Genomic DNA, 16,019 nt, shown 5'->3' on the forward strand with positions numbered 1-16,019 from the left:
CTTGCAGACAAACCCAGCCCCGCGCACGGCATTTTAGACTACGTGAGTTCATTCAGGGAGAGGTTGCACACTGCTTATGAGCTGGCACGGAGTTCCCTCTCCGCTGCGCAGTCTAAAATGAAAAAACAGTATGATAAGAAAACTCTCAGTTGCAATTTTCAACCAGGTGACCGTGTTTTGGTTCTGTTACCTATTGTTGGGTCCAGCCTCCAGGCAAAGTTTTGTGGTCCTTACCAGGTTGAGCGCAAATTGAGTGACACAGACTATGTAGTTAGTACGCCGGATAGGAGGAAAAAGTCCCGTGTGTGTCACGTCAATATGTTGAAGCCATATTTTGTTTGTGAAACCTCCGACGTGCCATCTGTGAACACTGTGCCATGTGTCTCTCCTGTGGCGACTATGGTGTCACCGTCGTATAGTCCCGAGGAGGACGGGTTGCGTGGGCAGCCTATTTCAGTTCCGTGTGCGCGATTGGAGAATTCCAAAATTCTGGAAAACCTGGAGGAACATTTGTCGTATTTGTCAGAGCCGGCCAAAAGTGATGTTTGTCATCTCATTCGTTGTCACGCACCGTTATTTGGTGACAAGCCCACCCAAACTACAGTCTTGCAGCACGATGTAGATGTTGGTGACCATAAGCCCATTAAGCAGCACGCGTACCGCGTCAACCCGGTAAAAAGAGCTGCAATGCAAAAGGAGGTTGAGTATCTCCTGGAAAATGGCTTTGCTGTGCCAAGTTCCAGCCCGTTGAGCTCACCCTCGCTTTTGGTTCCAAAATCGGACCAAACTCCTCGGTTTTGTAATGACTTTGACTATAGTGAATGCCGTTACCAAGCCAGACTCGTTTCCTCTGCCACGTATGGATGATTGTATAGATCGTGTGGGGTCAGCCAAGTATGTCACAAAGTTAGACCTACTGAAGGGTTACTGGCAGGTGCCTCTTACACTTACACTTACTTAATGAATACGGTTCTGTCTGGCGTCAAAAACTGTGAGGCGTACGTGGATGACATTTCTTGGGGGAAGAAATGTTTGATCTTAGGTGGGGGGGTGTTATGACCCTGGGTCATAATTTCTATTTGAGTGTATTTGTATTTCTCCTGTTCTCCCTCCCTGCCTGCGGGTGGCGGTGTTCACCCTGTTTGTGTGTTTTCCCCAGTCTGTTGAGTTGCAGGTGGCGGCTGGTGATTGGACGAGAGACTAACGGCGCCTACTTTAAAAGGGGCATCTGTCCGATGCCGGCTCACTCCTTCTTCTTCCTGGCTCCCAACCAGACCGTGCAGTGCTGTAGTGAACCAAGTGAACGCCGTATTGACCTAGTGCTGTAGATTGATTCTCTGTTGTACATAATGTAAATAACTTCTAAAAGAGCAGTCCTGGTAGCTGTAGGGGTGGGAAGCCTTTTTCTTTGTTTTCTTTTCTCCTGTTTATGTTAGGGAGGCAGATAAGCTGCTTGTATTTTTCTTTGTTTTCTTTTGCTGGTTAGGTAAGTTAGTAGTTATAATTTTAGGTTGTTGTGTTTGTTATTTTGGCTGTGCTCCCCCTGACGCTGTTGCTGCCGTGATAAATAAATCACTTTTGTCTGGACTGCACCTGCTGTGGCACTGGTCATCCTTGGGAGTTGGGAAGGAGGGGAGTCACTTTTATGCTATGCCCGGTGTTTCCCCTAGGCTGGGCGTAACAGTACCATAGCAGGACAACATGCAGTTATGACGGTTGCAGATGGAAATAGTAATAGACAAAGACAGAGTAATGACCCTTAGAGTATGACTGATCTGCCAGAAGCAATCCTCTTAAACGATGAATTCGGTAAATGGGAAAAGGATGACTATTTAGCATTACCAGTAGCACGCATACAGCACCCTTGGTGAATATTTACAGAAACGTGGCTTGTTGACAAAACAACGGTTGTGTGTACCCCAAGAACCTGGTGTTTTTAGGACCAGTAGATGGCACGGGGGTATAATCATATACCACAGGGCAGAAGACAAATTAGAGACTGGCATATTCATGGACATCTTGGACACTCTTGGGTGTTACTGATATATTGTAATCATGACACCATGTAACCTATGTAATCCATTATGTTGCACCGAAGCTGGATCCATTATATAATGTGTGAAGTGTTGATTTGATGTAACTTTTGAACTATCCTGCAATTATTTTGTGCTTGCCATAACATAGGTCAGAAGGTAAAAAAACAGCCTATTCTACACTATGATGAGTGTTATTGAATCATTCATAGTGATAATTGTTACTCCCGTCATTATGTATTAGCTTGCTTGACATTTGTGTTAGCACCAAAAACAGCATTTGGCAATTATTTTTGATGTTTTAAGATCACTAGATGTATTTCTGGGGCTTGAAAGATTTCCCTCATTACATCCAGAGGTTTGCTCTCAGGCTTCAGTCGAGGGAGTTAGGCACACCTTGGCTTTTACTCGCTCCCCGCCAAACAGGGAGGAGAGGTTTTCCAGGCTGTGCAACTCTGACGGTGGACCTCACTCTGGATGAGAGCCATGACTTGCATGGTCATCCAACCACTTGTTGCTTGAGTCTTGTTGCTCATTGGTGTGACTCACTCCACTATCACAGGTAGATAAGAAGTGGTTTGATGTGTGACTAATAAGTCCCAAAGGGAGGAAATTTTTATTCACCCACCTGCACTTGTCAAATGAATGAACAATATATTAATTTATTAAAGTCGTTATTTTATCAGCATACTAGCACTGCAGAAAATAAGAGTGTCTCCCATGAAAAGAATGGGCGGCTTGCCCAATGCAGGAACTGTAAGGATAGCGAGGTGAGGGAGTAGGGCGGCTTGCCCAATGCAGGAACTGTGAGGGACTAGAGATCCTTATTTTCGATAAATGATAGAAAGGCCCCAAGGAAGGAAAACAATGGTGTATTGACAAAGATGGGAAGGTTAGGGTAAGTTCAGAAGGTGGGACCTTCTAAGTAGGCCCACAATGGGACGTTGCAACAGAGTGGCATAAAAGATGGATCAGCTCGGTTTACGTGTACTCTGTTTGATTTTGCAGTAAACCTATCTCATATTGAACTCTACTGAATCTGTTTGATTATTTAAATTACTGGGAAATTCAAAGTGTGGCAGAAGACCTGAAGACTATCTGGCCCAATTGAAGGTTTTTCTCCCACATTGTGTTCTGTTCCTGTCGATTAGGAAGTCAAGGACATGTGAAACTCACACATACCCCAGTTGTCACACTTTCAGCCATCCCTTACACACTCCTTGTATCTGTACTGAAAATCATACTTATATATTTTTTCTCTGCTTCTCTATTCAGAGAGCAAAGAAGCTGCCACCAGCTTGTATCTCTGTTCTCTCTCGTGCATGAATAAATCTAGTCATCTACAAGAATCTGGAACTCAGTTTATTGATAACCCTGAGTGATTTCCTTGATCCAAATCTACAACAGAATATTATTCTATTTTACAGTGGGGGGCTAGGGTCCAATATTGAAAAGCCTGTCACTGAAAGAAAAATGCTCTTTGCATTCATCAACAACTACCACTGAGCTTGCCCTTGAGCAAGACACTTAACCCCCAAATGCTCCAGTAGAGCTCCCAGTGTGAGAACTGTGAAACAGGATGTTGCTGTAAAAGAGCAAGGTGCACAGCCAACCTCCATGGGATCATTTAAGGTTAAATATCAATGTTTGTACAAGCTTGGCTGGGCTATGAGGAAACAAACGTAAGTGACATTCCTGGTTTGCAAGTCCATTTAAATCATCAAACATTATTTTTTATTGGCATCAGGCCAGGGTAACAACATACACTGTAAGAAATGTCCATGTTAACCAGTATTTCATCTAACATTAAGTCCTTTCATATTCCTTTTGTTAAAACAGATGAAAAAATATTGGGAAAAAAATAAATAAATCAGATTACAGAATTTTCTTGAAACAAGTGGCAATTTTTTCTATTACAGCAGATCACATCACTAATATAAAACTAATGTTGAACTGAAACAAGTTGCATTGTAACAAGTGAAATTATCTCAACTCCATAGGCGATTTGTTCAGTTATTTAAAAAATATGATATCTCATATATGAGATGAAAATAATTGTTAAATTACTTATTTGTCAACATTTTTTGCAGTGTAGTATCTGTGTGTCCTATATAAAGCAATCTCACCGGGAAGGAAGAGATGCAGTATCAAGCTGGTTAGTCATCTCTACCGGTCACTCTCAACACTTGGGTAAGATTTCAAGGCTTTACTATCTTTCCTCCTGCCAACCTTCAACCTTTTTATGCATTATATCCAATGTATGTATTCCAAATTATAATTGAGAATATTCTGTATAACTTGAACAAAGCATCTTAAAATTGGATTTATTAGATTGGACTTAAGTGTCATGTCAATAATTCAAAACCACAGATGATTCTGTTTGCTTTTTTGCTTTTGTGAAGCAAAGGTCTCATAACTTTAATATATCATTTACTTTATTCCAGCTTTCATTTTATAAGAATTGTCAGTGTCAATTGATATATTATTTTGGAATAAAACTCAGTTTTATTAGTACAGTTGCTTTTACTTTTATTTGTTGTAAGGCTTAAATGAAAAAATGTGGCCATGACATACTAAATTATTTATTAGCTAAAACCTGTTTTTGCATGTTATCAGTTCCTTAAAATAGTAGTCTTTCTGATTCTATGTCTGGCATTGTCACAACATTTGTTTCTGTATCATGTGCAATACATTAATTTTGTATTATTATTAATTAGTTATTTCATGTAAAGTCAGTTTCTGCCAATCTCTACTTTTTTGCATTCATATTAATATCATTACTTCTGTTTTAAGAGTATTAGTATCAGTCATTGAAAGGGCGACCATTTCCAAGAGAAAACATGATTCCAATTGCAACACTCTCTAAATTTGGTAAGTACACTCTAAAATGAAAACTGTTCTTCAATTTTGTTACTATTTTAACAGTCATTGAAATATGGCTTGTTTGATTTCATTTGAAAATGTAGGTTTCGGCTGCATTTGATTGTACAGCCGCATGAAATAAATAAAGCATTCCAACAGTAAATAGAAAAGAGATAACATAAGCTCAAGCATAAGCTTCAATTACTACATCACCAACATTGCCAGCACCCAACAGTAAGGAGGTCAATGGTCAGAGATCACAGCTTCCTGACAATATTGTTGTGGCCAGAGTGAAATACTGGTAAAGAAAATAAAATCAGGGATGTTTTAGAGCAATTACAATGAATAGAAATGAACAGGATGTAATCTTGTTGCTTCAACTCGGAAGCATTCACTCTGAACTCGGAACACAAACGTGGTTTATTTTACGTGGTTTTCTACAGTAGGAGTCATTGTGCTACTGTGAATTTAACAGATCATTTTCATTTTTACTATGTTGGACTACCAACATCAGTAGATTTGCTGCAATTATTGATTGCCACCTGTGTTGACACACTGTGAGATATCACAACAAAAAATCCCACATGCCCTACCTATAATCACCACTAGGAGGCTGATGTGCGTATCGCATGCATAATTCAAATGGAAATATAATATGTAAAATGGCCATGTAATGCTACATTTGAAGTTTTTGGCTCAAAATTCAAATTCAAATTCAATAATGTCATTTGCATTTGACATTTCCTATACTAGTATTGACATTTAATTTAAACAGAGATTTGCACGCTTTATTTTTAGCTTTATTCAAATGATGATGCAAATTGGAAAATTAAAATGTATTTCCTGAACTGCATATATATGTTTCATGTGATTATGCAATAATGGTGTCAAAATTATAATTGATATGTCATTTACCTTATATGGTTTTGCACACTCTAATAGGGTGTTTGACGTTTCATTATCAAAGACAATATTATGCTGTAAAGGCGGCAAAATGTAGATGGTTATCCAAATGTAAAAAGGGAAACAGCACCTCCTGTCTTTGCCATTTAATACACTCGCCACTGTGCTGATTCCCTGGCAAAATGCAATTTTGCCAAGAGGACTGCATTAGTTCCATGAAGCTTGCCACAATATCACTTCCAGTTCTGTCGCCGAAGTGCATCATGATTTAACATCAGTAAATACTGAATTCTAAAACAGAACAACACACCAGAGATTAGTCCTCTGTCGTTTCATCTCTCTCTCTCTCTCCCTCTCTCTCTCAGTGGTGTAGCCTATGTATTATCCAAAATTGTACAGTATGGAAACTAAAGAAAATCATTTTGTTGTTCTATATTGTTGTCATCCACATCCATTCCTATGTATACATTTGTGTCTCTATTGCCTTTCTTAGGTGTCAGTGGAAATGCTTATGATGGTGAAAGCCTTGCAGACCTGCTGCAAGACAAGGACTACAAGGAGCTTGTTAAGATTGCAGAGACAGGCCTCCCTCGCACAGACACACCTCAGCATGTTGTCATAGTTGGTGCTGGGATGGCTGGGCTGACTGCTGCAATGCTACTAGGGGATGCCGGGCACAAGGTATGTATTTCACTCACTTAAATGAGCATTCATTAATGATTTTTAGCGGCCTCTATTGGCAAGCAGTAGAAACCAATCTCTGGCACAGCCCAGACCGTGAGAGATATATATAAACCTTTATTTAATCAGGTAAGTCACCTTGAGATCGAGATCTCATTTTCAAGAGAGACCTGAGTACATAAGTATATGTATAAAACAATTTAAAGTACAATATCAATCAGATAATTAACAATAATACCATAATAATAACAACAACAATAAGAATAACAATAACAATAAGAATAAGAATAAAAATAATAAAATCATAAAAGTAATATAATACAATAATAAGTCAATTAAAACAAGTTAAAAGCAGTCACAGCTAAAATCAATCAGGGTTTTGACTAGATTTCTAAATTGACCCATTGGAACCAGAGTGTCAAGCTGCAAAGTACACTGTAATTCATTCCAAATATATGGTGCAAAAAATCTAAAAGCAGATAAGCCCCTTCCACACAGTTGAAAAAAAGCCATGATGCTGGCTTATTGGCAGCTTTGAGTTCTGTGTGAACGGGTCAGAGCAGCATTTTTCAGACACCAATATTACGCCTTCCGACCGTCATGAAGCCAGTTCAGAGCAACTTTCTGTGCTGTGTGAAAGGAGAATTTTAAAAAGCCAGCTTTGCATTACACAGTCTACTTTGTTATGACACTTATGCTATATCGCAAAGATAATTAAGAAACTACGATCGTAGCTGAAAGTAGAACTTCCACTTACTTCCACTGACAGCGAGGTCTCAAACAAACAAGATAAAATAGTAAATTAAACTTCTTCTATAGTTGGCGCCATCTTTAACAGCAGAACAGTGTAAACAAGCGCTAATGCGTGTCCTGCATTGCTTAGCAGCAAAAGCAGTAGTGATTTATGTGTGAAAGGGTACAAGCCGACAAATTATCTCTGTTTATAACAAACATATTTTATTTATGATATCATCTTGTTCATGAAATACAAGTATATTTATTTAGCATTGACACAGTTAACTGATGTAGGCATAGGCTAGTTTTTAAGTTGCCAGACCAGCTCATAATGACAAATGCTGGTGCAGCTGGTGTGTAGAAAATTGAAGCAGTGTGAGCTTGTACACCATATCAAACTGGTTAAACCGGAAACTGGCCCAACCCTACCCACACATACTGTATATTTATGGTCAAAATATATTATGGTCCTTTTAAAAAAATGGATGCAGCCTCAATTGTTCATTCTTAAAGCCCAGTTGTGACCATATGAGTCCAGAGAGCCTATAGTCAGCTCTGCCAATCAAAGGTGATGTCAGTGGGTCATTTGGCTTGACCCAAGATGACAGTGTGTGGGAGAGAATCACTGAATTACAGTCTACTGCTGATTCACACTATTAGATTAAGTCAATGAAACATAAAACAACAAATAGGATCAAATCTATATATTGTAGTTGAATAAATAAAAACCAAGGTAGAATTGCATTTGCATTGATGTGATGTGATGTGATGTGATGTGATGTGATGTGATGTGATGTGATGTGATATGAAAGGTAACCATACTAGAAGCAAGTGGTCGTATTGGAGGACGAGTGCATACCTATAGAGATGAAAAGAAAGGCTGGTATGCAGAACTGGGGCCTATGAGGATCCCAAGCTTCCAGAAGTGAGTACTTTAGATACTCTCTTTTATCAGTGAGAGCCACCATAAATCAATTTATTATTGTGAAAACACTGAAGTGAACTTTAGAAATGTTATTAAGAATGTGATGAAACTAAGTAAATGTAGTGATCTTCAAACCTTCGAAGAACTGAGTATTTAACAAATCTGTGTTACAAACAGTGTTAATATTTACGGCCATGTGTCAATCACCAGAATTCTCCAGGCATTTATCCTCAAACTGGGCGTGAAGCTGAATATGTTCATTGAGGAGGACAAGAACACATACTACCTGGTAAATGGGGTGCGGCACAAATCTTCCTCAGTAATCGAGAACCCAGACATCCTGAATTACAACCTGCCGGGAAATGAGAAGGGGAAAACAGCTGAGAAGCTCTTATTCCAAGCTCTGAAGAAGGTTTGTAGAGGAGAGACGAAAATAAATAAATTTTCAGTGTATAAAGGCATAATAATGTACTGCTTGCACTGTCATTTTGCAGGTGAGGGAGGAGGTGGAAAACAATGGCGTCCAAGCCATGATGGAGAAGTATGATCATTACTCTGTACAGGTAAAGAGATACTACACACCTCTATATTTCTTCTTCTTAACAGGGGGGTGGATATTTGTTCTGGCTCAAACTAGGTATTAATGCATTTGCAACTGGCAGTCTTACTGGTCAAACAAGAGAAATATAGATCAGACTAAGGCTTAGACCAGTTGTAAGCCCTGTGCGGGTGGGATTTATTTTTCTTGAGGAGCTCAGGTAATTTTCAGTTACGATTTTTAAGGTAATTATCAGCACCATAATTCTGTGATTTTAGTCCCAAGTAACAGGAGTAACAGTTACAGGACTTCTCCGCAAACTTATACAAAAAATTGACAAATTGGTGAAACTCTTTTCTAACGCACTTTCACTTGCTCAAGAATCTTGAAATCTTGAATTTTGCTCTTTGATTCAGAACGTTCTTGAAACATGTTCATTAGAATTGGAAATAAGTTAATTTCTATCACTGATTCTTTTTATGTCAGCCTCAATATTTATGCAACTGACAGTTCTGCATGAGACTTACTCCCCCAGTACGATGGGGTCATCACTTCTGAGCCAGATGGCAACAATCGCTCTTTGTTGGGCACCCTCCTTCACTGCTGTTTTGTCAATTGACCCATGACACCTCGGAAGGGCTCGATGGCAAAACCAACCTCTTTTGAGCTAGTCCTTAAACACCAAGCAACTCCAAGGCTCTTCAGAGAGATTGCCCTGCAAATCCAATGCAACCGAGTTCTACTGGTAGATTCCAGGCTCTCCATCCCTTCAGTTGGCTCTCGAGGAGGAGGGACGGATATTTTGTAAACTTCTGCTTGTGTGCCTTCTCTATCCTCTCTTCCCATGGCACTGTCAGTTTAATAAGAACCACCTGCTTTGTGACTTTAGACCAGAGGATGATTTCTGGTCGGACGGTTGTGGTGGTCATTTCCTCTAGGAATCTGAGCTGCTTCTTGAGTCCTCACAAACAATGCCACATATCAGGCGCTGAAGTTGTTTGCTATAGGTGCTGGTAGTGTTGTAGTACTCGAGATCGGTCTTGGTCTCGAGACCGGTCTTAAGACCACATTGTGATGGTCTCGGTCTCGTCTCGGACTCGACTGCATTTTTACTCGGTCTTGACTCGGTCTCGGACAAAGAGGACTCGGAATTTTATTTCAAGACCAGTCGAGACCACAAGTGCAGTAACATCATTACCTGCCGGTGCATTGTCTGATTTATTTATTTTTTACTGTGATTGGATATAAAACTTTCCCCTTCAAATTGCAACCGATAACTTGGGTTATTTTAAGTTTGAAAGTTTATTGACCATTAAACGCTGCCACCCTCACTCACCCCTCTCTGAGCTGCACCAAGGAAGAGAACACAGGATACAGGAGGAGAGAGCACCATGTGTGGCTGAGGAGGAGAGAATGAGATAATACAATTTGCCTACAGAAATCACAGAGAGTTTTGCAAAACAGTTCTAAGAACAAGCACCAATTCCATACAGGCACATGGCGCGTTCAATTCAACGCGCTGCATTAAAGCATTGCGACACAATTATCGGTTAAATTATAATTTCACTAATGTTAGGCTTAAATTCCACAAGGTAATAATGTTACCGTTAAAGTCTGTAGTGCAGCAGAAGACGTGTTATCAGGTTTCTGTGTATACCGTTACTAACACAGTCGAGTAAATTGTGGAATTTTAAGTTTCACTTTCGTCTGCACAGTGGGGCTCTGGCAGATTGAGTAGGGGAGAGCGGGGCAAGTTGTCACATTGGTCAAAGTCAAAACACTATAACATAAAAACAATTTGTAGCCTATACATGACAGTAAATTTCAGTTTCTTCTCATTTCAGGAATCAAAATAATTATACATTGTGACATAAAAGCAAGGGTCAGCTATAACCTGATAATAATTTTGAATGTTTTAGTGAAGCTTTCTGCTCAGGGTGTTTTAACACTTCTGTTTCATTCTGCCCACTGTCTTGAGCCTTTCCAAAGGTCAGTGAAATCGAATTGCAATGTTTCAAAGGATTGCCTTCTGTCACTGAGTACATACTATACATCCATTTGTATTTTACTTAAATTCCTAAATAATGCTTTCTTTCTTTTTGAATTTTAGCAGAGAAATGGTGTAAATGTTGAGCCATCACTCTGATTACATGGTCTTGAAAATGGACTCACATTGGTCTGGTCTCGGTCTTGACTCCGTCTCGCCCCCCTTCGGTCTTGGTCTTGACTCGGTCTCGCCCCCTCAAAGTCTTGGTCTTGACTCGAACTTGATACGCTCTGGTCTTGGTCTTGACTCGATCTCGGTTTAGGTGGTCTCGACTACAACACTAGGTGCTGGTTTGCTAGATTAAAGAGGTGTGCTCAGTTGCGCCACATGCCCTCTGGTGGATTTTTTTGGGTATAGCATACTTCAACTGAGTGGTAGAGATGTCTAAATCAGGTTCAGTTAGGTTGCATGCTTCTTCATTCACTGAGTAATTGGAAGTGAGCATGTGATCTACCAATTGGTTGAGAAAACCATTAAAGGGTTGACCCCTCTTGATTTTTGCAGATCTGAATTCCCACATCTGCAGACTAGTAGATAGTACATTAAATGACTTGTCAAGATGCTTCTTGAGTCCTGTCCAAATCTCCCAGTCACCCACTGTTGCCAAGAAGCCTTTGGCATTTGTCTTCTTCGCTGCCCTCTCCCCTGGCCTGAGGAAGTGGATAAAGCAAGACATGTTGGAATTATGTTTTTCCTTTTTCCTTGCCTGTCCCACGGCCAGCTGAGTCAGTACCTGGTCGTGAAGCCACCTGAATTTTCCCTCCATCAGGCTTGCCTGGAAGGAGGAAAGAATGGCCTCACCAAGAAATAAACAACAAAAAAATATTTCTGTGTTTTTTAAATACTCCTGGTCATTAGTAACAATAAATAATGATACTACTACTAATAATAATAATACGTTTATTAATATAGCACCTTTAAAAACAGAGTTTACAAAGTGCTTTGACAGAATAATAAAATAAAATAAAAATAGAAAAATAAAAGCAGAATACTCAAAATATGAATTTAAAAGCAATAAAACAATAGTAAACAGTGGTAAAATTCATAGGGGAATGGAGATGGAAAGGAGCAACATTCAAGTAAATAGTGGTATAATCGTAAAATGAAAACCAACATAAACAGTAAAGTTAAAATAAAATAAAAGTAAGATAAATTTAAGATAAAGTAAAAATAAAAGATAAAAAGCGTAAAAAGACAATAGAAAGATGATAAAAAGATGATAAAAGCCAATAAAGAGACCATAAAAAGACAAGAAAAAGATGCTAGAAGATAAAAAGATAAAAAGACGATAAAAAGATGACATCACATAAAAGCAAGTCTATAAAAATGGGTTTTAAGAAGTGATTTAAAAGAAGTCACTGATTTTGCTAGCCTTATCTCCTAAACAATAATGAACAATAATAAATAATACATAATAAATAATAAAAAATGTTTTGTTTTTTGACTGACCAAACAGTTTTTGAACTAGCAACCTCTACCAAATAGTTGAGATGTCAGTTTATGGTAAAGGAACAATTCCAATACAAACAATGTTTTTTTTTTTATTGACCATACAATTTTTGAACAAACATGCTCTACCAATGGTGGAGATGTCATTTTGCCATTTTGAATACATTGGATAAGGCAGATGTACATCTTCACCCAGCTTGACACATGAGACAAATCAATAATATCTTATGTTTTACAGTTATATTTAGCTTGATTATCATTTTCTTCCACTAATGCTCATCAGAAATGACAGAAATGGTGAACATTAATGAATTTAATAAAAATGTAATGAAATGAACAAAGAAATTATAACGTTACCATCACTTAATTGGGGGAAAATATTTTTCTTACTGTGAATTTATTATACCATTTCAGCCGTTTGGTTGATCAAGTTTTTAAAAAATTATTACACAGCTATTTTAAAAATAATTGTAAATGTAGTTAGGTCATGCTGTTCAATAACATCTCTGAAGATGTGTTCATCCAAAAATATGTGCTTACCATCGAAAATTCCTCACAAACAATGCCACATATCAGGCGTACTTCTGAAGTTGCTATAGGTGCCAGTTTGCTAGATTAAAGAGGTGTGCTCAGTTGCACCACATGCCCTCTGGTGGATTTTTTTGGGTATAGCATACTTCAACCGAGTGGTAGAGCTGTCTAAATCAGGTTCACTTAGGTTGCACGCTTCTTCATTCAGTGAGTAATTGGAAGTGGGCATGTGATCTACCAATTGGTTGAGAAAACCATTAAAGTGTTGACCCCTCTTGATTTTTGCAGATCTGAATTCCCACATCTGCAGACTAGTAGATAGTACATTAAACGACTTGTCAAGATGGACATTTTTGCAGTGTGAAGATGTGTGAAAATAAAAACTTTTCTTTTTATCTATGCCTTTATTTTTATTTTATTTATGTAAAGCACTTTGAATTGTTGTTGTGCATGAAATGTGCTATATAAATAAACTTGCCTTGTCTTGCCTTGCCTAAGTGAGGCTCTAATCTGAAGTGATGTGATGATTTTTAACAGGACTATCTAGTGCAAGAGGGGGACCTGAGTCCAGGAGCTTTGAAGATGATCGGAGACATCCTAGACGAGAGCGTTCTGTTTTACACAGCACTGACAGACATGATATATGAGCAGGCATATATCAATGATGACACCAGGTATATACAACAACAACAACTACAATTAGTTTCAGATTTGTAGTCATAATAAAATTTCTAGGTTTATTGGAGAAGCCTATTGGATCTTTCACGTAGGACATGGTTTGCTCAGCACTCGCCGCTTCTTACAGCTCAACTCTTGTGGAGTTTCCAAGAAGTGGGGAAAGCAGTTATTCCTTGCTTGTTATCTTGCTAGATGTAGAAAATGGTTGGTTACAAACATGCCTCCAGGAGAAAGCTTTTCTACCCTGGGCACTATACAGATTTGTGTTGGAAGTTGGGAAATTCCTATACTGCTAAAGTACATTTTTCCCACATTTTCTTTCCCTTTTGTCTAGCTACTTCCTTTATCCTTTCTACTTGACATGCAAGCATTTCATCACAATGCAGAGCACAAAAGTCCAGCCAGTCACGAGCTGGATGCAACACTGCACCTGCACTTTGCACCTGCACTTTGCACCTGCACTTTGCACCTGCACTTTGCACCTGCACTTTGCACCTGCACTTTGCACCTGCTCTTTGCACAGCAACGCCGAAATATAATGGGTGTGAAAACGCTTCTGATGTGCTGCCATCATCCTAAACATTTACCAATAACTAGCACCTTGATAGGGGAAGGGATTTCCCTTATTTCAAGACACTGTTACTTGTGGCAGCAAACTTGAAGTGAAATATCACTAGCAAAAAATGAAAATTATCTTATCCCATTTTTTTTTTATGTTTTAAAGGAAAAAAAAAGATTTCAAGATTCAATACAAGATTAAGTGACTTCATAAGATGACCATTTTTACAGTACACGTAAGTCTGTATTTCAGATGACTAAGGCGGACCTCTAATTGGACAATCTATCATGTGTTTTGTTTTTTACCAGCTACTATGAAGTGACAGGAGGGTTTGACAATCTCCCCAAGGCCTTTCATGAAGCCCTGGATGCTACCATTCACCTTAACTCTCCAGTCAAGCGCATCCAACACTCAACTGACGGCGTTACCGTGTCATATCGTAAACACAGCTCGTCCTCTTTGACCCATCTGAAGGCTGACTTCGTCCTGGTGACTGCCACAGCCAAAGCCACCCTCCTCATCGATTTCCAGCCTCCTCTGTCCCTCAAGAAGACATACGCCCTGAGGTCGGTCCACTACGACAGCTCCACCAAAATCATCCTCACCTTCAGCGAGAAGTTCTGGGAGAAGGACGGCATCAGAGGCGGAAGGAGCATCACCGACCGGCCCTCTCGTTTCATCTACTACCCCAGCCACAGTTTCAAGAACAAAAAGATCGGCGTCCTCCTGGCCTCCTACACCTGGTCTGACGACTCCCTCCTCTTCCTGGGGATGAGCGACAAAGAGCTGAAAGAAGTGGCTCTAAATAATTTGGTGAAGATCCACGGCGAGCACATCAGGTCTCTCTGCACAGGAGTTGTGGTGAAGAAGTGGAGCATGGATCCTTACAGCCTGGGTGCGTACGCTATCTTCACACCATACCAGCATGTAGAGTTTGCCAAAGAACTGTTTGCAAATGAGGGCAAGGTGCACTTTGCCGGGGAGCATACAGCCTTGCCTCACGCCTGGATTGAGACCGCCATGAAATCTGCAATCAGGGCGGCCAAGAACATCAACGGCTGTGCAACCAAAGTTGAAGAAATAAAGAAGTATTTGGAGAAGGAATTGAATGAGAAGAAAGCGTGTGAGTAGCAGAGAACAGGAGACAGTACAGGGTGTTATGGAAAGAATACCGAATCAGAGTTTGGCATTTGGTGTTTGATTTGTTGATTGTGTGATCATTGTTTATTTTTGCTCTATTTTTGAAACTTTTGGAATTTGAAACATTTTGGAAACTTCTTACACAATCTGCAAAACCTATAAAATATTTGATCTTTTCAGGATCTCCTACACATAGAGAGTCTCTACATTTTAACAATTAAGACAGCAGAGTATTCATTTTGACTTTGATGATAAGCACTAAGGCTTAATTCTGATATTTTCTCTAATTCGTCTCTTTCTCTTTGCATCTGTATCTCCTCCCTTGTAATTGGTATAGATTTAGATTTAGTAACGCCTGCACACTGAGTGTGCAGGCGTTACTCCCTTCAAATAGATTTATCTACTCCTTCACATAGATTTAGTAAGGGACATCAATGAGGGATTATGGCTTTTACCTGGATTCATGTCATCAATGTGCTTCATGAAAAGAGTAAATGTCTCTTTTACAATCAATGTATAAAGGTTAAAAAAAAAATACATATACGCCAGGATGAATGCGGAAAGTCTAAAATAAAGATTGTCTCACTGCTGACTAGTGAAATGCACTTATTACTACAGGAGTGTTTGTATGTATGTATGTATGTAGGTATGTATGTATGTATGTATGTATGTATGTGTGTGTGCACATGAGGAGAGAGTCATGCATCTGGAAAGCCATTCAAATAAGAATTGAAGTTGATGGGACTGGAGCCACTGATGAGAGAAGCCAAGGCACTCAACTTGAAGTGAAAAAAAATAAAATGCCTTTATTGCATTGGCAAGTTCTATATACAGAACATTTACTGACCATTTACAGGACATGAAAATTCAAAAACTCCGAAAAGCATCAGACTTAGTTTTTCAATCATGTTCTGTATATAGAACTTGTTGATGCAATA

At 39.2% G+C, this 16,019-nt stretch overlaps 1 protein-coding gene across 1 annotated transcript; it reads left to right on the forward strand.

The window, feature by feature from the left end:
• The first annotated feature begins 4,138 nt into the window (after positions 1–4,138).
• LOC139649681 (L-amino-acid oxidase-like) lies at positions 4,139–15,635 on the forward strand. Its single transcript, XM_071526157.1, has 8 exons — positions 4,139–4,223; positions 4,827–4,904; positions 6,292–6,479; positions 8,027–8,139; positions 8,350–8,551; positions 8,634–8,702; positions 13,242–13,378; positions 14,250–15,635. Exons 2-8 carry the CDS (start codon positions 4,874–4,876, stop codon positions 15,070–15,072), a joined length of 1,563 nt encoding a protein of 520 aa, XP_071382258.1. The 5' UTR covers positions 4,139–4,223; positions 4,827–4,873; the 3' UTR covers positions 15,073–15,635.
• Positions 15,636–16,019: the final 384 nt, after the last annotated feature.

This window comes from Centroberyx affinis, unplaced genomic scaffold, assembly GCF_046629955.1.
Source record: "Centroberyx affinis isolate AG114_WGS23_722 - 3 ecotype Tasmania unplaced genomic scaffold, CSIRO-AGI_Caff_v1 ptg001387l_1, whole genome shotgun sequence".
Lineage (NCBI taxonomy): Eukaryota > Metazoa > Chordata > Actinopteri > Beryciformes > Berycidae > Centroberyx > Centroberyx affinis.